General features: G+C 38.5%; 1 protein-coding gene across 1 annotated transcript in view; it reads left to right on the forward strand.

Moving 5' to 3' along the window:
• Positions 1-23,776, forward strand: part of CD109 (CD109 molecule) — an 83,374-nt gene that overhangs the window by 41,702 nt on the left and 17,896 nt on the right. Inside the window, exons 15-29 of the mRNA XM_037392558.1 lie at positions 1,249-1,401; positions 2,155-2,229; positions 2,677-2,737; positions 3,279-3,414; positions 4,184-4,301; positions 6,998-7,111; positions 7,322-7,540; positions 9,396-9,540; positions 10,527-10,703; positions 14,828-14,909; positions 16,229-16,457; positions 16,992-17,157; positions 18,309-18,499; positions 21,895-22,050; positions 22,133-22,198. Of these exons, the coding sequence (XP_037248455.1) occupies positions 1,249-1,401; positions 2,155-2,229; positions 2,677-2,737; positions 3,279-3,414; positions 4,184-4,301; positions 6,998-7,111; positions 7,322-7,540; positions 9,396-9,540; positions 10,527-10,703; positions 14,828-14,909; positions 16,229-16,457; positions 16,992-17,157; positions 18,309-18,499; positions 21,895-22,050; positions 22,133-22,198 (2,088 nt within the window). The remainder of the gene's footprint in view (positions 1-1,248; positions 1,402-2,154; positions 2,230-2,676; positions 2,738-3,278; positions 3,415-4,183; positions 4,302-6,997; positions 7,112-7,321; positions 7,541-9,395; positions 9,541-10,526; positions 10,704-14,827; positions 14,910-16,228; positions 16,458-16,991; positions 17,158-18,308; positions 18,500-21,894; positions 22,051-22,132; positions 22,199-23,776) is intronic.

The raw sequence follows: 23,776 nt of genomic DNA on the forward strand, positions 1-23,776 counted from the left end.
AGCACAGACATCTACTGTCCTCCAAGAGGCCACAGTGTATTCAAGATGTCATCATTGGGACAGGTGGATGTTTCAAAGGTCCTATAGGAGACCTGTCCCTTTCTGGAATGAGAGCTGAGGATCAGACAGTGTTCTGTGGGACATCTTAAGTGTCCAGTTGCCTTCAAGTGACTGAGTCTCATCTCTGTGTGTGAGTTACGTGTCTAAACTCTGTTTACATAGAATCAGTTACCCCAAAAGTGTGGTTTGAAGTTATTCTTCCTGGACTCCAGTTCCTGCTGCAGAAGGCTTAGTCATGTGTCCTGTCTGGCACTACCACTGGACATGTCTTGGATGCCTTTGAATGTCTCAAACGACACTTAAGTGCCAATGTTTATGTAACTGAATCCAACCCACAGCCATTTCGGTCTGTGGAGCTTGTAGGACTGTTTTATTCACTGCCACTTGGATTTATGCTTCGTGCTGAGCCAAACGACTATCTAGTCTCCATTATTTCTTTTGACTGTGTGTGTGATGGGAGCTTAAACATTGAACTGAAACATGGTCAGCTAAATGTAGGAAATTTAAGTGTGGACCTCAATTCTACCTCGTGACTTTGTAGTAACGGTGGTTTGATGAGGGAAGAGAGTAAAACTGTTCATTTTAAACAGAAATTCTGCCTTGTCCTCTGATGTAGTGGGGATGGGATGCATTAGAAATACCTTACAGCTGATGACCCTTCCTCTCTTCAGTACCCCAAGGAAGGCATCCTGATGCTGTACTAACCTATTTATTTCCTTCTTCCTTACCCGTGCACCTATTACATATATCCCTTTTCTATATTGATCTCACTGTGGAACTCTTAGTTGTAATCTTCAAGGGCTGAATTTTTCCCCAAAATAATCTTTCACTAAATATGTTAGGTGCTGTGTTGTGCACTGATGAACAGCAAATTCATTTCTTTTACTGCCCTCAGCTGTAGAAACTGCTGTGTCCTGGTGGGTCAAGAGGTTGCTGCTTGTATGCTGAGAGCTGGTTGGAATGACAGTGGATCCTGATGCTGACTTCCCACTAGCCCAGGGAACTGATGAGTTTGGAGAGCAAGAGCGCAAAATGAATGCTGTAGTCTTTTCGCAAAGGTCCTAGGAAAAGCAAACCCAGAGTCTTACTTATAGCTAATTAAACTAAGGAAATGCTTCCTTGGAGTTCTTAGTAGCAGTAAATATCACTGTGTAATTTAAAGCAATACTGTTTTTCACTTTTTTCTAGATTAAAATCTCTTGGAGCAAAGATAAGGTCAAACCATCTGAGAAAGTCTCCCTTAAAATCAGTACAACAGAACCAGGATCGGTAATTGGACTTGCAGTTGTTGATAAAAGTACAAAGCTTCTAGGAGAAAGTAGCGACATAACAGAAGATTCTGTAAGTAAATGGGAAAAAGTTTTCATTATTGTATATACGAAATATTTTCATGGAAATGTTATAGTTTATGTGCTGAATAAGTAATATTCTTTGGACAGGATTTTTATTCCTTAATTATGCAAATTTTTTTACTTCCACAAGTAGTTTATCAACACTTGCGGAAAGAATGGAAAAGACTGTAAGGCTTATAAGGTAGTAGGTCCAGCATTTATAATTTGAATTAATACTTTATTGTTCTTCCATTTGATAAACTGCTCAGTTAACACTTGGCAGTTTCTTCTTTCAAAAAAGACAAAAAAGTCAGAAAATCTCCCTACTGATTTGTGCTTTGTGCTCTTTAAAATTAGTAATATAAAAAAAGAAAAAAAATATTTTTTGAAGAGCAGAATAAATTATTAATCTTTTTGAATTCCCTCTAGTTGCAGAAGCTCTAGTACATCAACAATTTGAAAGAGCTTACAATATACGTCATTCTTAAAGTGCTCAAATGACATAGCCTAAGTGCTGCAGAATATCAGTGGACTGTAGGCTGTTATTTTAGGCTTGTTATAGCCTTGGTCACTCTTCCATTAATCATGAAACCATTGCAGCCTAATCTCCTTCGTCCTGTCTTGGATTCTTTTCTCTTTGACATGAGAGCTAAGCGAGCTGCTGCTTGAGGTACAGCTCTATGAATTAACATCTACAACTGAAAGTTCTGAAAAATGTGAATTTGCATTCAGTCTTTGTATGATTTTGTTTTTCTTGTCTTAGATCTTCCATGAGCTCAATTTATACAGCACAATACAGTATTTCCCCCTGGTCAGAGGTTCCTTCGGTGTCTTTCAGGTACTTTTTGTTTATTCTAAGCTGGCTTTTTTACTTACTGCTTAGTGATTTGAACATCTGGAGGACAATGCCCTTTTTAAAGTTCGCAACTGTAGACAGCGTACTGCTTTCATGGCTTGATGTGGGTTTTGAATTGTGACAGTTATCAATATGTAAATACTCTGAATGCAAAGAAATATGTTTATACTTTCAGAAATATGGATTGCTTCATGCTTGGTATTATCTTCCCTTTGAAAAGTTTTCAGTCTTTAAGGCAATATTCAGATACAGATGATCTCAGTTTTGTTGGTTCCTGTATATTAATTGCTTTAGTTCTATGATTGCTTTATTATGATGACTTTTTTTTCTTACAAAAAAAAAAAAAAAAGAAAAGAAAAAGAAAATAGATAAGTACTGTTGATGTCCTGAATGTCTTGTATTGAGATATACTGTATAAATTTTACCTAGAAATGCAGCCTTTGGATATCAACTGATGCAATTCTTGAGGAAGATAAGGAACATTTTCTTTGTAAGTAATAAAAATAAGTGTAGCTGAATTTAATTTACTGAGTAGGGGAGGAGATCCATGTTTTAGGGCCCCTATTAGGTCTTCTTACTGTATGCAGGCTTCATCCAGCCTTGCAAACTATTACCATTTCCAATGTTCAAGACATACAAAATGCATATGACTAGTATTTTAGAAACTTTGGTTTTGCTGCTGTCCTGAGTGACGCTACTTAAAGGCCTGAAGATGAATGGAGCTACTATTTGCCATTCCAGTTGATACAATCCAGTGGTTTGTCATGTGTAGCCATGTTACGCCAGTTCCATAAGCACTCCAGAGAGGCCATGTAGAAATCTTAAGTTTGTGTGAAACACTTTTTACCCAAAAAAAAAAAAAAAAGGCAAGAAAATTAGTTCCTAATGTAGTTACTATATGTAACAAAGCTATAGATTGTTCTCCAAACACTGCAAACACTGTATTAATTTGACTTTTTTAAACTGTATTAATTTGATTTTTCTTAAACATAGATATTTGTAGGTAGGACAATATTTTTTTTATTTTGCAGATGGTGGAATGATACCCATAGAGGATGGTTTTGGTGATGATATGCCGGTATCTAAAAATGGACCTCCTGATTTCAGCAATCTCTATGTGAGGACACATTTTCCAGAGACTTGGCTTTGGATAGACACTAAAACTAGGTATAAGATTAGAAGGAAATGGAACCTGATTTACACTTGCCGTTGTTATTTGGTAGCTTTTAGTAGCATTCTGCAGTGGTGCTGAAGAACATTGCCTAAGTATGTGGTGTTATTTATATTCTGCTACCACCTAGGGGCCACATGTGAGATTGGAGACCCGCCAAACGATGCATTGTACAAAATGCACAAAATAGGACAATGCCTGACTGAAGGCCTTGTAGTTTCAATAGAAACTAGATAAAAATCCTGGACACAAAAGTAACTCTTATCCTTCTGAAGATGGGGAGATAGCAGATAGGGAGACCCAGCCTTTTTCTCTGGAGTACATGAGAAGACGGTGATTAGCCCGGAAAGGGAAATTTATTCCTGTCTGCACCTAATTCAGTGAGCAGTTCAAACAGATGATAGTCGGATAGAAATCCGACTGGTGTCATGAAGCACAAATCTTGTATTCTTTAAGAGCTGAGAGGTTTGGGAAGCAAGTGTCATCTGGGATTGCTTTAAAGGATATGTAAAATTTGATTACATGTAATGTGTTTCAATGTAATTACCTTCAATTAATGTAATTTAAAATAATTTAGACCTTTAAAAATTATTTTGATCCCATCACAAATATTTATAAATGATTAGGAAAATAAAACCAGATAAACAGCGCTTTTTCCACCAAGAGGTTGGATTTAATTTTTGATGGATTTTAAACATTTGTGTCCGCTTAGTGATGTCTGTAAATGGATACTTTTGAAAGTCTGCTCTCCCCTTCTGCCATCAGATCTGACAGAGACACCATAATGGAAGTCATTGTACCTGATACCATCACATCCTGGGTAGCCAGTGCTTTTGTGATGTCTGAAAACAGCGGGCTTGGAGTGACGACTGCTCCAGTGGAGGTACCATGGCACTAGACAGTTTTCTCCTTTAAATGGTGGTAGCACTGTAGATTATTTCTGGAAGCTGTATTTTAGTTCTAACAGCAGCCATCTCCTTATACTAATAAAGTGATTGAGAGGCCATGTGTATCTAATCTGTGAAGAAATCATCATCGCTGAAGATATGTGATACTGTATCTGCCCCCCCCCCCCTTCCTACTCCTCTAAATATCTTGGATTTTACACAGGTACTTGGGTGCCTATTTTTGTTAGAGCACTTTCAGGATGCGCCCCCTTCAGAATCTTTGTATGTAGAAAGGGAGAATGATTGCCTGAGGGCAGTGTGTTTCCATGTTTTCTTGGCTCTGCCAAGAGGGCTTTCCATGAGTTGATAGTGCATGCAGGGGGGTTTGCACAGACTAGCTGGGAAGAGGTGGCTGGGATGGGAGAAACACATTTTATGCTGGAAAGATCATGCCACTCTGCTGCTCCATTAAGACTTACCCTGGGAGCGAGGATGGGAGGGTTGCTTGAAGGTTAAATTCTGGCCTTGCTTTCATTTATCTGTCAAAACTAGTCTTGGAGTAAACATAGGTGCTACTTCTTGGGTGATGTAGCTTGAGGAGCAGAGTGGCCACCGAAAGCTGGCAGTGGGGTGAAATGCTGCTTGCTGCTAAGTTCCTGTCTCCTGAGGCTCTTTTTGTACTTTCAAGTGTTCAAGGAGTTTAGCACTTTAAGCTAAATTCAGGGCTCCTCAGTTTAGGTCTCTAATCTGAGATACCTAATGTACAAGTGCAGTTGTCCTAGGCTCACTGTATTCATGGAAACAGCTACTTAGAGTTATTTAGCCTGTTTAAAATAGGAATTACTTTTTGAAACCTCATTTAACTAGTATTTTACATACATTGAATAATCCTCTGAAGGTAGTTACCTCCTTCCATTCGTTATGTGAAGGTCCTAGAGAAACTATGTTCCTAAGTGAGACAATTCCACTTAAGTGCCTATAGAAAGGTTGAAATGCTGCAGGATTTCCAGCTTGATGCCAAGGCTAGTCCAGGCGTAGCTTGGAGACAGCCATTTACTCGTTTAAGTTCTCATGCCCTCAAATTCTTGGGGAGGGGCAACTTTTGGGATCCAAACCAAGATCTAGGTCCAGATTTCATAGTTGGCTGCTACACCAGACACAGAACATGTGCTTTGAACATCCTGATCATAACTTCATCACAGAATTTGGACCCCAATCGTAATTTTGTGGCTAAGACTCCTTTGAGACTGAAGTCATGATTCTTGTTTCTTTCACTCAGCTTGGCAGATGTGGGACAGAAGGAGGAATATTTTTCTGATTCAGAGTGTATGAAAGTATATACTTGGACTCTCATCCTCAAATCTGAGAAGGCTGCAAGTAGAACAGATGTTGAGATTATTATTTAACTAATCACTCACATGCACTGTTCAGTGCTTCATCCTCGCTGGGATGTTTAGATTGCACTTAAGAGTTCCATATGCTGAAGCATATTAATCAGTACCATATAGAGAGGCAAATAAAAGAAATGCATGAAAACAGTAATGGGGAAATAGATAAGTGACATCTGCATGCTTAATGGCATTTACTGCTTTGCATCTTGGGTTTTTTTTGACTTCTACTACACAGTGTCGATAATTTTACCCTATTGTATTTTATTGTAATATACCAGAATATGTTCTAAAAATTGCAAGAGTTTTACAGAACAACAAAACAAAAAAGACAAAAGAAAATAAATACATAGGGAAGAGCGAACCAAAAATTCTCCATCAGAACTTCTCTAATGACTAATATCTAAAGAATTTTTTGACACTGAAAGCTTTAGCAAACAACTTTTCAAAGTTTAAAAGGAAAAAGTTGGAATATTTGCTAGCTAGAAAGAAAGCTGAGGGGTTTTTGGATCTGAAACTCAAGACACTTGGAAGAATTTTTTTTTATGAAAACCAAATGAAAACCATTTCTAGTTGACATTTCAATAATAGAGGATATCATGCTTCAGCTGTTCTTATTGTACAGATGTTCATAAACAGTGAAATTTTGATCCTATTCAGCTTGATGAGAGCTTACCACTGACTTCTTGGAGCCAGGACTTCATCCAAAACCCTCTGTTCACAGATAAAAGTAACTGCTTGCTGGTATATTTCTACAGTTTTTCTTGTAATTAAGAAAAGATGTATTTTTTGAAATATAAATAAAGAACTTATGCCAAGATTAATTTTACAAAATAACGCATTTTAAGGTGCTGGTGAATTACAGAATTTGGGAGAGTTAGTTGTTTTGTATTCCAATATGCAGTTCTGTATTGACATGGAGATAAAGCAACTGGCACATTCCTAATCATCCATTACTTGTGCACTCAAAACAGTTCACATGTACCTTAATGAGCTGTCAGAACAGATCACAGCTTCCAGACTTGCAGATGATAGACTCTTAGCCCCAATTCAGGTGCCTGTATTGGAACTTGCCCTGTGAAAGCTGCCAGCAGCTCTCATCTGAATGACGCTGCTGCATTCCCACAAAGGTGCTAATGACCAGAAGCATCTTTTGCTTCTGCTTCAGCCCTGCAGTAATTCATTTTGTTAACTGTATAGTACAAGTAAACATACTGTGTCATCTGAATGTAAAAGTGATCAGAAGACAAGCTGTATAGTCATTTTCATGCTAGTAGGGGTTCATTGCTGATTTTGTTTTGCAGTTAGAAGCTTTTCAACCTTTCTTCATTTTCCTCAACCTTCCATACTCTGTCATCAGAGGAGAGCAGTTCATTTTGGAAGTGAACATCTTTAATTATTTGAAAGAAGAAGCTGAGGTAAAAAACCAGACTCTTTGTACTTAAATGTTACTAGACACTGCAGAGTTTTCATCACTGGTGGAGACCATGTCTTTCTCTTGTGAGAACTTTAATATTTTCTTCGGTGGGCAGACTATAAAGCTATTTATACACAAAAAAGGTGGCAGCTTATGAAAGCGGTTCTTCAAAATTAACACTATTGTATTGCAAATGTTACTGTATTTACAGGTTACTGTGATCCTGGATATGAATGATGCTTTTGAAATTATTCTAACATCCAATGAAATAAATGCTACAGAAGATCAGCAGTCTGTATCTGTACCAAGTGAAGATGGGAAAACTGTTCAATTCGCAATCAAGCCAAAAAAGTTGGGAGAGATTCCCATCAAAGTGACAGCAATATCATCTGCTGCTTCTGATGCTATCATCCAGAAAGTTTTAGTAAAGGTAAACAGTCTGCAGCTTGGCTTGTTCCTGAAATAAGTTGTTGCCTAAAATAGACAACAGTGGGCAGCAAAAATGCAAACCAATTTACTTGTCCGCCTCTTGCTTCATAAGGTTGGTTTTGGGTCAGGTGGCTGTAAGTCGAAAGCACTTCTTTTAAAATAATTTCTCCTTTAAAATTCTTTAGATCTCCTTCCAGGAATTAATGTATAGATCTGTTCTACAACAGATATTTGTTCAACAACAAGATAGTTTGTCAAATGCTTCTGAAAGCAAGGTGAAACCTGTTTGTGCATCAGTGAACCCCTGCTGCTAAGATACCTTAATAATCTGGGGAGAGTGGGCCAAATACATTTGTTATGGATAAGTGCAATCAATTTTGCCATACACTTGGTTTTAGTTCAAAGCCTATTTTATATGAACATTTATGTATTTTGCTAGTGGTGGAAATCTAGCCTCCAGACTTTCTGATAAACCAGAAACTGGTAAGACTGGCCTGACTTTGGACATCGAAGTCTGGTTCGTGTTAGGCTCCATTTCAGTGAATGATAGTAGACATTTGTACATCTTATCCTAAAATAAGTGCTTAAGATCATAGAATCAGAATGGTTGAGGTTGGAAGGGAGTAGCCTTACCTTCTTACTCAGGGCAGGATAGACTACAGCAGGATGCTCAGAACCTTGTACAGTCAGGTTTTTAATTCCTTAAGGACAGGGCCTTCACAGCCTCTCTGAACAGTTTGTTCCAGTGTTTAAACACTCTCACAGTTCAAAAAGTTTGGTGGTTTTTTTTTAATAGTTGAAAGGAAATCCCTTTATTTCAAGTTGTGTGCGTTGCCTCCTGCTTTGCTATTGAGCACCTCTGAAAAGAGCCTAGCTCCATCATTACACCCTGCCATAAGGTATTTATACACATTGATGAAACCTCCTGAACTGTAGAGGAGTGAAGCTGGGTTAATGAATATTGATAACATACAGCTGTGGACTGGCTTCAGGGGCGGTGGGTTGGCTGATGTAGACAAGATGCAGCTGTGGCTGGTTCTGTTAAGTGGTCGGGCAGCCAAGGAAGAAGCAGAGAGAAGAAAAATAGAGAGTGCCCCCTGCATGAGGAGAGACTAGGAGAAGGCAGCAGAGGGACTGGTGTGAAGAATATGATAGTATGTGATGGTAAAAGACTTTGTTGCAGCTGGTTAGTTTTGAGAGTGCTGCGACACTGGACCTTTTCTTCTCCAGGCTGAGCAGAGCCAGCCTCTTCTTAGACCCCTTAAAACCACTATCTTGCAGGATTGTGAGATGTTTTCCAGTGGAGCTACTTACTGACCTTTCTGTTGAAGTTCTGTTGTGCAGAAGAGAATAAAAGCCTGTTAGACCAAGGTGTAGGCTGAGGACAGAAACCTATTTATTTTCTCTGCTTCGAGGACAATTTTTCTTAAGGGGTTTTTTCATGCACGAGGAAGCAAAACCTTTATGTCCATGTACCTAACTTCAGTTTAAGTCCTCCTTGTATGACAGGCTGTAGGATTGCAGACAGCATGAAAGGTACTACCTCCAGCCTTGGCATGTGCTCAGCCATGGAGCTCTGTGCTTGGCCTGGAGCTCACTGGAATCGGAGATGCTCTCATTGACTTTGTGGGTGTATTTTTGTAATTCACATGTAGTAGTTGAGGTAGGTCTTCATAATGACAGAAACATTTCTGTGTCAGTTTGGAGAGGCCAATAGCTCAGGTTCTTGATATGTTAGCTGGCAGCACAGAATACCTGTCAGTGTTTTAGACCCCTCAGTACTGTAACCATGCAACTCCTGTCCTAAAAGTAACAAACTGTTGGAGATTACAGTAATCCTATCTTTATTTTGATAGGCTGAAGGATTGGAACAGATATATTCTCAGACCGTCCTTTTGGATTTGACAGAGAATAAACCACAAGTAGTGTCAAAAACTTTGGATTTCACTTTTCCTTCTGATGTTGTAAGTGGCAGTGAGAGAGTGCAGGTCACTGCTGTTGGTAAGGTTTATCTTATTCTGTCTCCATCTTTATTATTTACTGGTCAACTGTATTTTTTTTTTAAATACTTTTTTGCCAGCTGGGCTTTTGTTGAACTCAGTATCTAAAATATATATGTCCATAATCCAGCTGCTGGCATCTTTGCCCTGTAGGCATAGGTGGTTTTTAAAGAACAGAGCAGTTGCCAGTACTAACTAGAAGTAGTAAACTATGTCAAGTAGAGCAAGTAGGCTGGTATGTAATAACCTGAGCTACCCTAGCTGGATTTGCCAGAGCTTCTTTCATAGCCCCTGCTGAATAACCCTTACAACATTTTTGCCCAGTATGGCTGTTGCTTTATAGATTTTTAGGGAACTGCATTCATTTTTATGTAATTGCTATATTAATAGGTTGAATCATTAATTCAAAATAATTTATCATCACGCATTAGAATAAGTGTAAGAAAACTTTATGGATGGAATGTGTTATTCCTTTAATTTATGTAATTTGCAATATTGTGGTATTGACTATCTGTTTGCAGAGTTAGAGGGGGAGTCGGATTTTAATAAGGAAGGTCCTGCAAAGTTTGCACATATCCTGTTTAAATTTTGCTTGTCTGCAGAATAAAACCTAAAACCTGACTGATGATTGTTTCTTGTGACACCTAGGCTTTGGTAACTGTAGGTGAGAGATGAAATACAGGAATTTTCAAATATGTACCATTATTGAAACATTTTCCAGGATTAAATATCTTTTGTTTCTTCTTCTTTTTTTTTTTTTTTAAATGGTAGCTGTTTGAAATTACTCTATTTGGAAAGGTCTGTGGGGAGGTGGGTCAGTGGGCACAAAGTTAATCAGAAGATGAAGTATCTTTTCTGCCTGGTTAGTGGTGTTTAGTATAAACGTTCCTAATGTATTTTCTTGCAGTTTAGATGATACCACACTTTTTGTGTATCTATTTACTTGTGATAAGCTCTAATTTATTTTCATTACATTTTATCTTTCAGGTGATTTACTTGGGCCTTCTATCAATGGTTTGTCATCACTGATCAAGATGCCTTATGGCTGTGGTGAACAGAATATGATCAATTTTGCTCCAAATGTTTATGTTTTGCAATACCTGACTAAAACCAGGCAGCTGAGAGAGGATATTAAATCAAAAGCTGTATCATTTATGAGAAAAGGTCTGTATGCTTAAAGGCAAGGTGTTAGATTTTTAAGAACTCTTACTAGTAAAAAGATATCTGTGACTTTGCATTTGGTGCTTGAAATACTGCTCTAACTTGAAGAAAAGCTCATCTTCTCTTACTTTTCTGGGCTGAAAGAATTAAAGAGCAAATGGTTTTGTTTACAAGGACAAGTTTGCTCAGAAAAAAACAAGCTGTTTTTAAGTAGTTACTTTTTTTTTAAGACAAAAAATGCATTTTAGAAGGTAATTCTTAGGTATTTCCTAGGTGATTGTATTTCTCCTTTGCTAGAACTGTAAGCGAACATTTCTGACCTCTGCTTGAGGCACAGAGGTTGAAAAGTAGTCAGTGGGCAGAGTGAACTATATTCATCCCGTGTGTGTATCTGTCTTCAGTGACACCATCCCCATCCTGCCACGTCCTTGTAAAGCTCAAGGAGTTGCGGTTGCTCTGGTGGCTGTCTTTCACATACCCAGGTTTTAGACTTGATCAGAAGTGAGCTCTGTGCTGGAGATGAAAAGCTGGAAAATTTTAGTTAGACATTGTTGTATATTTTAATTAGGAAATACTGCAAGGCGTCACAAAGTGTGGAGAGCTTAGTTGCACTATGCCTCTCTGTGCCTTTTGGATCAGGCAGTGTCTAACTGCGATGTACCACGCTCGCCATGTGTCAGTCTGCATGCTGAGAGCCTGGTTCACAGAGAGGAATGAGTTTATCCTCATGTGAGCTACACCCCTACTAAGGTGCTATGATGACATTTTCAAATGTTTAAGTCTCAGGTTTTTTGTTTTTTGTTGGGTGTTTGATTTATTTTTTTTTAAGTTGTTGACATTTCCCTTGGAAAAGACACAGCTCAAAATAATTTTTCCTTTCATCAAGATCCCAATTTTCTGTCAAAAGCAGTAAAAGCAGTTAACTGATTTTTTTTTAAACCCTTCCTACTACACGATTTAGTTGAAAAGTAAGGGGGGGAGAAGAGATGTGTTATGTAAACAGCTACTCTGAAGTTTGTAAGCAGTCTGCCACTCTTTGAAGCCTGACTTTTGCTACCATAATTTTTCTGAAGTTTTCCAGTATTGTATTTATTTCAAAGCAAGTGAAAATTATAGGATTAAATGTCACATATGCAAAATATTGTGTTACTTAACTTGTTCCTGCAGCTTTGAATTTAGGTACATGTTTTTAACACTATAATAGCAAAACCAATTAATGTGCTGAAATATTTGTAAGCTTAAGATAGAAAAGAGCCACAACGTGAAAAATACTCTGGTTTTCTGCTTTATTTTAACAATTGATTTCAGTTGTTCCACTGATTCTTTTTGAAAGGTAATCTTAAAGTTGAAATTTATCTTTAGTTTGAGATGTAACTTTTAGTTGCTCAGTTTTTGATAGGATTGTCAGGAAGTTTAACTTAAAATAGATTTTATTTCAGATGTCAGAATTCACTAAATATTTGAAAACATGACCTCATAATCTGAAGTAAATATAATTAATTTTAGGGCTAAATGCTTGTGAGAAGAAGGGATCATATAGCTAGCAGAGACTGCTATACGATCTTTGTTTTAGCAGTCTTTATTTACCTAAAACAAAGGCAAAGTGAAAGAAAAGGTGCCTTTCTGAAGGAAAAAAATTCCTTCAGTTGTGGGAATGACAGATCCCATCTCAAAATCACTTCTTCAGAAATAAAAAAAAATCCTGGTTTGTCTGAAAACTTTGGTGCTAGACCCAAAGCAAGCAATGAGTTTGAGCAGTATATCCAAGCCATTTGAAATGCAAGACCCTTTAGTTCTATCACATATTCCTGAAGCCTGTTCTGTCCCAGTGCACTCTCGGCCTTGCTCAGTGAGCCTCCTGCATCTCTTTGGTTCCAGCTAGTCCTCTGGGACTACTAGTGTACATCATCATAATAGGATCCATCTTTTCCTTGCTTTTCCACTTGAACGTGTTGACATTTGAAGTATTGTTTTTCATGTTTGATTGGAATGAACGCGGTGGTTCGCAGCCCCCAGGTCTCCGTTCCAGCATTTCTGCAGGCTTCCCCATGTTAGATACTCTCATGTTTGGAGACTTGCATGACTGCAGTGGGGTTGGCATTGAGAAGAAAGCAAGCTAACTGCAGGAAATAGCTGTGTGATCGCTCCATCCTCCCCCTGGTTCTGCTCATCTTTCTAATCCCTCCCAATCTTAGACAAATTCGGAGATTAATTTATCCCTGTGTAAGGGCTGCTCAGCATTCTTTGTTAAGCAGGCCGTTGGTCTTAGTTTTGTGCTTTTACGCTACCAGTGGGATGGTGATTATAATACATATTGCTTGTCCCACAGAGAAGTAGACCTCAGTTCTCAAGCCTTGCAGTCAGATACTTTTGAAAAGGAAGCAATCTATTTGTGTGTGTATATATATATATATATATATTTGTGTTCCTCATAGCACGTTATTTTGAGGCTTAAACTTTGACATTGACTCTTGCTTCCCTTGGTGAGAAATGCCATTTCTTCCTTTTTCCTCCCACTCAGGAGGGCTTGACTTCTCAAGGTCATTAACTGGGATGACAGATTTTTCTGTATGGGAAAGATTCACCAGTTTTAACCGTGTAATCAACCACTGTTGTCATGTTAATACATTATAAAACCCCTTTATTTAAGTTTGATTTTTTTATAATAAATTTGAAATTGTGATTCCAAACTCTTCTGAAGAAACAAAAACTTAACCTGATGCTACTGGGATAGGAGTTTGTATGGGAAAATGCACTGGTATACTATAGCAGCTCAGATTCACGTCTTTATATGTCCTCTATAATACAGAGACCTGACTAGGATTTCATCTTACACTGTAACTTAGATTGAGGTACCAGGCCATTTGTTCCTCAGTAATTAGTGGTGTGGTTCGCTCACTGTGTATCTATATTCCGGATAGTATGTAAACAAGTAATTAATCCTTTATCAGTGAAAGCAGAGAACATTTTGGATGGGAACGGTTGTGGCTGGATGGACCTCATGGGACATATTTAAAATCATTAATTTGTGTAGGACTTAGTGATGGTTGCCTGAGGGTTTTCCTTCTGCCTGGCTGATTCACTATTGTGTCTGTCAGGTGTTAGACTAATGAATATACTTTCTTAATTATAATAGCTAAAACAGTAAAGCCAAGGAGAAAGACAAGGTGGGAGGAAAGAAGAAAAGATGTCTTCCAAAATGCTATAAATAGATACAGTTATTGTTCTGGATACACAAATGGCAAGCAAAATGTAAGGGAAGGAAAGCTTTAGGTATCAGGAACTACAGTAAATAGCATATCATAGAAAGCTCTTAATTTCTTAAGATTAATGAACATTGGTTCTGCAGTGAAATCGGCTATTAAGGGTGCTGCTAGGTGGTTGTGAGCAGCTAGTGAGCCCTGTGGGGGCCCTTTTATTATAGATATTCAGCAGTCAGGAGAGAGCTGCACTTGTTCTGGATACTGAAAAATCTTTGGATACATTTTGAATGGGTCCCTCTCAGGATTTCAGGACCTTCAGGTCTTTTGAAATTTTTTACTCATTTCAGAACAGCTTCTTCCAGTGTGCTTTTGTGCTAGCTAATCCTTTGATTTCACAAAAGCAAGCTGCTGAAAGGGTCTGCTTTGTAGCAGCATTTGTAGCTTTGCTGTACCCTTGCCCTTCCAGTTGCAAAAGACTTCATTTTCGCTTGTGCTTCCTTCTGCTGGAAAGATAGAGTGCTTCTGTAGGCACATATAACTCCAGCTCCCCAAAGCAATGAAGCATTCAACTATAGCTGCTACTCCGCTCTGCGCTTGCTGCTGCACTCCTGAAGCCACCGAGTTACGTGGGAGCATGTCTCTCTGCACTGAGCTGTCGTGTTTGGGTGGCAGATGAGTGGGAATGGGAGCTTCTGGTTCTGCTTTTATAGATGGATCCTTAGTGTTACTGCTGCCCACTTTCTCATCATCTTCCTTGCAGTTTTGTGTGTTGCTACATGTTTGGGACATTTTTTATGAAATACAAGCTCAGGTTCTGCCCTTCTCACCCTTAGAAAGTGCCTCGCTTCAGCTGAGCAGGCAGTTTGTGCTGGAACTGTCATGAGAGGGAAGTGTTCAATACCCATCTCTGCTTTTCCACTTCAGGCTACCAAAGAGAGCTGCTTTTCCAGAGGGATGATGGCTCGTTTAGTGCCTTTGGAAATGAAGATCCCTCTGGGAGCACGTGGTAAGTAGTTCTGCCAGATTCACTGTAGAATTTGAGTATTTTAGATACTTTCCCTGCAACTAAAATTTTTTTGTGAAGCTGGTAAAAATTTCCAGTTGTATTAGCCTTCTGCCTGGTTTTCATTAGGTGTTTAGGCCAACTCTAAGGTCATCCCACTGAATAACGTGCTGTCAAAGCCATTATTAGGGCAAGACTTCTTCATTTCACAAAAGATGAATGATGAATTATTTTAGCCAGGGGACTAGCTTGGTCTGAAAATTTTTGTGTTGCTTTCCTCAAAGGAATGAAGAATAATAATTAAATGACTTACTCTTGCAGTTGACTGAAACCATTTAGGGCTATGTGATCATCATTGCTTCAAACAGATTTTCAGTTCTTTCCGTACTGGAGGCTGAAGGCTGATTGAGGCATTTCCTAGGGGGTGAACAGTTAGTGGTGGTAAAAATCTTTCATACTTACCTTGCACATACCTCCTTTTTTTGAGACTGTAAATACAGCTGAAAAAGCCTTCCAAGTGCTGAATGTTACCCTGAGAAGCATAGTGAGCACCGTAGTGGAAGCTAGGCAGATGGCAAAGAGACAAGTTCTAGCTCTTTGTTCAGCTAACCGGTGTCGGTTAGTGTAAATACACTTAAGCATTTCAGTGCGCACTTCTGACTTTAAATAGAACTGTCCCGGTTACTGTGCCACTGATTGAGTCACTCCTCCTGGAGTCGTTGAGCGTCTTTGGTTGACATCAGCAGGGTTTGCCTTTGACTCAGAACTGATGGATTGGAAAATGAAGATAATTTATTTGTACTGGCAACTGTGGTACTTAAATAGTGCAGTGACAGGTTACGTGAATACATGTTTGGCAAAGAAGGGAGTCAAAGCAGGATTTGGCATTGTTAATAATAAGATAAAAAAGGCTGTTTCAATGGTATCGTTACAGGAATGATCATGATAATTAAATCATGCTCATAACTACATTACTTTGTAAACTGATTTTTGCCGCTTTAGCCTAGCAGCAGAAGGCAGGAGAGCAACATTTGAATAAAGATGTACATGTGCTGGCAGACTTGGAGTCTATACTCTGTATTTGTTTTTTAAACATAACAGCTGTTAAAGGGGTGATCTTTAGGAACAAGGACATAACCTCATTTTTTTGAGGGTTAAGCTTAATCTACTTGCTTGTCTGGGTGAGGCATATATTTTCCTCTGTGCTTGGGAGATGTGTGTAGAACATGTAGTATGCATCACTGTATTCTTATATCATCTTAAACAGAAAAAGCTGTAATACGTTGCTAATTTTGTGATACTTACTTAATCTTTTCCCCAAGGTTATCAGCTTTTGTATTAAGATGTTTCCTTCAAGCTCGTCCATTCATAGATATTGACCAAGACGTACTTGTGGATACAGCTAAATGGATTGTCCGGCATCAGAAATTAAATGGAGAATTTAATGAGCCTGGGAAAGTGTTACACAGTGATCTTCAAGGAGGTGCCAATAATCCAGTCACTCTCACAGCTTATATCATGTCATCCCTCCTAGGATTCCCAGATAAACAGGTAATGGAATTCATAAATAGAATTCCTTGTTACTGAAATGCTTCATAAATTGTCAGAGTACCTGGAAAACGCTTGGTAGTTTAAGGCAATAGAGGGACATCTGAACAGAGACAAAATTTGACCTGATTTTGTTCAACTTCCCTTATCTACCAGAGACAATATAAAGTTGTGCTGTTAGACCCTTCAATTTTATGTGCCTTTGCAAAAATCTAAAGGCAGTTGCTTTTAGCAAGAACATTGTCATGGCTTTAGTCCAAGAACTTACAAAGAAATTTATGGCGGGAACTATCCTTAGGATGTTAAGTCATTCCAGTTGATTTAATTAAGATTACTCACGTTCATAAAGGACAGTGCCAGATCAAAAGGCTTGCCTTTGAGATTTGTGCCTGTGACTCTGGAAGAGATTTTCAGTATTTCTTTGTTGTTTGGTGATAGTAATGTTTCTGTTTCTATACAAATTTTTCTTTTAAATTTTAATATTTCAATATATATATTTATTTACTGTACTTTCCTCATTATGATCTTTGTTTCCAGCATGCTTATGTCATCAAGAGTGCTACAAACTTTCTAGAAGATAAACTAGAAGAAGGCATTTCGGATAATTACACTTTGGCACTTGTTACATATGCGTTGTCCTGGGCAAAAAGTACAAAAGCAAAGGAGGCCCTGAATTTACTGAACCAGAGAGCAGAACACCAAGGTATTGCACAACTATCTTAGACAGTTGTATAGATGGATTTTTGTCAAATTTAAAACCACCTATCATATATCTACAACTTGGTATAGAATTAGAGATGAAGAGAACCCTTTTGAATTCAAATGTTTTGAGTATGATACAGAGAATAAGTGGAGAACTTCCAAGACAGCCGTAATGAAAAGTGTCCGTAAATGAATGACAATTCACAACAAAGCTAGGCCTTTCAGTCTCAGTCACCGTGTTCCTGATGGGAGTACCATGATGCTGTTGAAGAACATGACTTGTCAAGTTTTCCTGTGGTGTTATGTGCAACTGTAAGATCAGCCTGGTTAAAGAGAGGTGGATGAGGTTAGCTATTCCAAAGTGGTTTGAGTAGATCAGGAGGGTGTTGGGAGGCAACTAGTTAAAATCAGTATTGTAATGAAGAACTGAAAGATTGGACTTTCTGTAAGACAGTGCAGAGGTCTGTTGCATTTCCTGTAGGAAATCTCTCATTATAATTGTCTCATTATATTTAAATTCTGAGTTCAGCATGACTCAGCTTTTTCCCCTGTTCTGGGGAAAGGACAGGCTATATGGAGTATAAGAAATGGAAGGTTTTTTTGGCTCATAATAGTAACTGTCCTCTTGAAAAATCTGAAGGGATTAATGTTGTAGCCTAGAAATGGAGCCTTCTGGGTGTCCCTCTGTGTTTACCGAGTTAGGTCTTTCAGACAGTCACTTTTGATAAGGGAGGAAGTCACTTTTTTAGAAGACTTGACTCAAGAATGAGCCTAGTGAGCAGCTGTGCTGCTCAAGATGCTAGTCTGGAAGAGAAAGTAGCACCCCAGCAATGAGGTGGCCTTTTCACAAGGGCTCCTTTATGTGAGCACTTCGGACTGATGACAAAAGGATCAATGTAAAGTTCACTGAAATCAATGGGAGTGACTATTTGGAGTCCAGCTTTTTTTGTAGCTGAGTTCAGCCACTGCTGATGAAGTGCTTCAGTCAGTCCTTTACAGGACATGTGCCTAAACATTAACACTTTTAAAGAAGCTTGCTAGATCCCATATGTAGACATTAATTAAGAGATTTCCCTTTCCCAGGAAAGTCTTTCCCAGAAGTTCAAAGACTTCAGTTTGTGGATCTGAGGTTATTGTTGGTTCCTTTTGCAGGAGAATTTCGTTTCTGGATAACACCTGCTTCTGAAATTTCTGATTCATGGCAGCCACGGTCCATCGATATTGAACTTGCAGCATATGCTCTGCTCTCACACTTTCATCAAGACAGATTAGCAGAGGGCATCCCTATTATGAAATGGTTAAGTCAGCAAAGAAATCACCTTGGGGGATTTTCTTCTACTCAGGTAATAGCTTGTCTCGAGGAGTTTCATTATACTTTCTAAATAAGCACTATATATTTAATACAAAAAAAAAAAAAAGGAAAAAAAAAAAGAAAAAGAGACCATTTGGTTTTTTTACGTGATAATTACTGAATTTTGTTTTGCTGTAACAGCCTCTGTTATGTGCAAGCTTGCATTCTTTATGTTATTAGCATCTTAAACCTGGACTACCAATTTTAGTATATTGGCATGTGTAATAAAAGACAGAATTAGAGGGTCACCTTGGTTGTATAAAATATAACAGAAAATCTTAAATTAAGAAGAAGTGATGCCAGTGGAAAAATAATTAATCAGATTTTCCAAGCAAGTATGATAAATATCTCTGCTTACTTTCTTCCCAAGGAGAGGAACCTCTTTCTATTCTTTCCATATGTGGGTCTTTAAACTCCTGAAAGGCTATTAACTAAGATAATAAAGGGGAGTAGGTTTTAGAGAAACAGCTCATCCTAGTGCCTTTGTTGGCAGTTGGTCTTAACTTAATAATGTACTTTGTCCTCATTATTGCATAGATTTTTGATGGGCCATGAAATTTGGAAGATCTTCATTATCTCCAGGAGGTTTCCATGTTCTTGAAACCACATCTTGTAAGCTGTGCCGGCATCCAGAAAATGTGTATAGTCCTTTGGATTGCATTAGTTTAAACTAGCTTTTAAATTAACTGCAAATGCTGGTCACAGTAAAATGTCACATTTCATTGTGCTGCCTAGTACCAAGCTGTACAGGCCATCCTTCATTATTTTCAAATGTTTGTTCATATTAATTGAAATTAGTTCTACTAAATAAAATGCAATTTAAGAACCAGCTTAGTTGCCCAGAGGTTCTAGTATTTTCCTGATGCATTAATCCTTGCTTATTGTTTGAAGAGGCTGATTGAAGCACTAAATGAGTTGAAAAAGCTTTTCTGTATTCTTCAGAAACAATTTTTACTGGTAAAGTTTGAAAATCCAGCAGCGTACCATTTACCCTTGAGGGTGAAGTTGAGAAATGAATTTAATCCTTTTGTTCTTCTATGGTCTAAGCTATTTTGATTTCAGAATTACTACAGTGTCTCTCCAGATGCCTTCTTTTAATTTATGGAAATGACTCCATACTTTTCGTTAACTTCTAAGATTGCTTAAAAAAAAATAATATTTGAAGTGTTTCCTTCCATGAGTTTATTGCATTAGAAACTTAATATATTTTTAAACAGTAAGTAGGAAAGTAATCTGTTGCATGTGTGATGTTTTGTAAATTAGGATAACTTCTTGCAATTTGTATACATGGTATAGTTTACTCTTGATTTGAAATCAGTATATTTTGCTTTATAATACTTTTAATGTTTGGGCATAAAATGTACATGTTTCATATATATAGGAATACAATTCACACAAAAAGTAGCATATATATGAATGTAGTTTTAAAGGGTAGGAAAGAGTAGCAAATTCTGCAAAGCCTGTGTTGCTGGGCAAGAGGGGTGGGCCTGTGAGTCTGGCTTGAGACCATATTTCCTAACTTTTCAGGTTGTGTATTTGACACAGCATTGTCATACTGAGCTGTGTACCTTATGTTCCAGATGTGAATATGTCCTGGTGAAAAGTCTTGGGTATGCCTCCTGCTTTAGAGCATGCCAAGGGGAACATTTATCTTCTCTGCAGGTGGTTCTTTGCCTTCTTGTTTTTCACCTGTGTTTCTGGGAGTCTTTTGAGCCTAGGATGTGGAAGAGCTCTGAAGTCATGTTCAGCAATGTCAGATAGCATTTCTAGATATTTTGAACTCTGAATTTAGGGTGAGAAATGTAATTGTAAGGACTTGGAAAAAGCGCTTCACAGTATTCCTTGGTTTTCACAGCTTAGGTAAGGGCAAGCATATTTCTGCTTTCAGTTGATTAAGATCAGATTCTCCAACAAGATCTTAGAGCCCCTTAGGTCTGTAAGATAGATCAGACATACAGATCTGATAGGTCACTGTAGTTTCATTCCCTTCAGTGTGAAAGAAGTTTTTTCAGTTTGGGCTTCCAAGCTGTGTATCTTCATCACAAACTGACATGTGAGTGGGCTGAGTAAGGGCAGAGTCATTCAGATGCAAAGAAGTACTTGAAGATACTATTTCAGGGTAAATATTAGCCTCCTACTGAAAAAGTCAGCCACTTACTCCAGACTATTGAATGTTTTTGTAGCCCATTAGTTGTATCTTCATTCACACCATGTTAAGCACTGGAGTTGGGATCTCAGCTGTAGTGGTTCAGCGCACCAGCAACTTTGGCACTGCTGCTAATCAGCTGATCTTTCTGGATTTTAAGAAATCAGTGAAGCAGGTCATCTCAGACAAGGATGGGGCATGGGAAGGAGAGTGGTTTCTAATCGTTTAGAGTGAATAGGCAGCACATAGTGGCACCTTAAGGTATGGCACAATCACCATGTCATAGCTCATCAAAGCTTCTGTTATGTTAGCATTTTGTTACTAGAAGTGACCTAAGAATAAACAAACCACCTCTGTATGCTGAGCCTGCAAGCCAATTCCTTCACTGTCACTGGTTAAAAATAGGTGCAAAATGAATTACATAACAGCAAAAATCCCTGAGAAGTGTTAGAGACATAATTTTTTTTTTCTAGAAAACAGTGGATGTTAAAATTATCATTCACTAAACTGTGATGGACCAAATATTCAAAAACTGCCTCTTGTATTCAAAACTTGGAGAGCTAAGCCTGCAATCATACACAAAGAAAAGAAAAAATTACGTATAGATATATGATACTGTGTTTATAAACATATTCTGCAGTGGTTAAACAATTGCACAAAACCTTTAGTTCAAATATAGAGTTTAAAAAATGGGCTGAATACCTTTGAAATTGTTTCCAGGGGTATGATAAAAACTCATTTCAGGCTATTTTTTTAATAAATGTTAATATTTTTTCAGACCTGTAGCTTTTGCTTCAGTGGTCAGGTACCCTGAATAACTCCTGTGCAGTATTGGATATTTAATGCATAGTCACCAAATAAATCTAGAAAGCAGATTGCTTTCCTCATTGGCTTTCTCTTCACTCTTCACATGGTATGTGATTCTGACTGTTGTGTCTACCACCATGTCAGGTCTTCCACATAGCGTGCACAAGAGCAGAACTTCCTTAGCTGGTTCCCAGTTCATTCTCCATTGTATGTCACAGTAGCTAACTTGTCCTGTGTTGCCATCCCTCTTCTGTGCTGGGATCTTTCATACCAGCGGAATCCCAGTGGAGGTGTGGAGGTGGCTGCATGAAGACTCCAGCATAAACAACAAATGGGATAATGCAGGAACTGTGAGGTCCCCGAGGCATGGCCAATGAACAGGAACTTCTCTGTGCAGATGGCTTCTTCAATGCAGGATTTGTTTCTCTCAACAGGACACGGTGGTGGCTCTGCAAGCCTTGAGTCTATTCGCAACTCTCACTACTGCAAGCAAAACAGAAATGGATGTGACAGTGACAGCACCTTCTTTGAAAATGCCAGAAACATTTTCAATTGATACTCAAAACCGTTTTCTGCTTCAGACCAAGGAGGTACTGTAGAAAGCGAGGAATACTTTCGTAAAGTCTAACTGAAAGTACTTTGAAAATACTGTTTTGCTTATCTTTCTTTCAGATTGCCCCTGCACAACCAATGACAATTACAGTGGCAGCGCAAGGAGTAGGATTTGCTGTCTTTCAGGTACACAGTGCAGTTATTCTTGCTAAAAATATGCTCTCTATAAGGAAGGTGTGTTTTGGAGCTTTATCAAACATGCTAATAAGAACAATCTTCTGAAATGTCTCAAATCACTACCAAAGTACTTCACTAATTGAAGAATGCTCTGAACCAAATATTGTGAATGGACATATTCATGTGATTGTTTATGTTTAATGGCCTGGACTTTTTAATACTGCTGGATGATTGACAGTTCTGGGGCACTTCATGGACCATATCGAAACAGCCCTGCCCACCTGCAGAAATGCAGTGTCCATCTGTAAGACAAAGCACTGCAGTGATACATTGGCAGGCACGAAGGTCAGAGTTAAAAAAAAGGCATGTGGACCAGGCAGGAGTGCCTCATTGAGAACCTGTGGTAAAGCATGGTAAGGCACAGATCAGTACAGAACAAGATTACACTGCTAGTTATTAGCATTATTTTCCTTTTATTGAAGCACAATACAACAATGTTGTGAAAGTTAAAAAATAAAAGACTGTTACAGCCAGAATCTCCAGCAATTTTTACACTGTTCTCAAATAGCATGAACGACTGAGTCAAAGGATCCTGCAAACTGCCAGCAGTAATAGATGCTTAGCATCAGCCAGAAGTGGGGGTGTGGTGAGGGATGGAAGGAGGTATAGTGGTCCCCTCTCCGCCTGTCCTGTGAAAGACTCTTTTGGTAGTATGAATTCAAACATCTTTACTTACATTTAAACAAATTAAGCTGGGATCAGCTCATACTCTATTTAGAACTAGGAAACTGTAAACAGCCTTTTCAGGTGCTTGCTCTTTCCTGATAACAGGAAATCTTGTTCTGCCTCCAAGATTTTCTCTAACCCTATGACAAATATAATGTGAGAAGACGACAGTATTGGGTCTGATTTGATATGGCCACTAATGGGTGTCTCTTCCCTGCCGTCCTGTCCATGATAGTGGCTTAGAACCACACAGGTGAAAAAGATGGCTTCTGAAAAGCTATGGGTAGTACAGAAATACTAGCCTCTAAGCATGAGAGACTCATTTTATTTGAAGTATATAGATAAACTCACAATTGCTGAGCGTATCACAAAAGCAGAGAATTCCTACTAGACTCCTTCTAGCTGTACTTGGGAAAACTGAACTTGGGCTGCTTTTAATCATCTCAGAGTTTTATGCCAGGTCAGACTCCATCTCAAGTTCCTTCCAACCTGACCTTCACTTTGGTGTTCTTATGTGTCTGGGAAACAAAAAAGCATGGTGATGGTTGGTAAATATGCTTTTGATAAAAGACCTTTGCGAAGAAACCTTCAGAGCTGCTTATCAGCAGTGAACAGCAGCTAGAGATACGCCTCATTCGTTCAGCACCAGTCTGCAAAACCCGCAGTGCCGTAAATCATGACCCATGTTTATTAATTCCCAGAAGTGCAAATGAAGTTTACAGCAAAGTTCAAAAGTTTCAGAGTATAGCTTAGATTCAGACCTGCAGGCCCAGATAGGAATGAACATCTCAGCAGGACTGCATTCACACATCTGTGGTTACAGTGTGTGTGTATGTGGAATGCAACAAAGTAGGGTTCCAG

Source organism: Falco rusticolus, chromosome 6, assembly GCF_015220075.1.
Source record: "Falco rusticolus isolate bFalRus1 chromosome 6, bFalRus1.pri, whole genome shotgun sequence".
Lineage (NCBI taxonomy): Eukaryota > Metazoa > Chordata > Aves > Falconiformes > Falconidae > Falco > Falco rusticolus.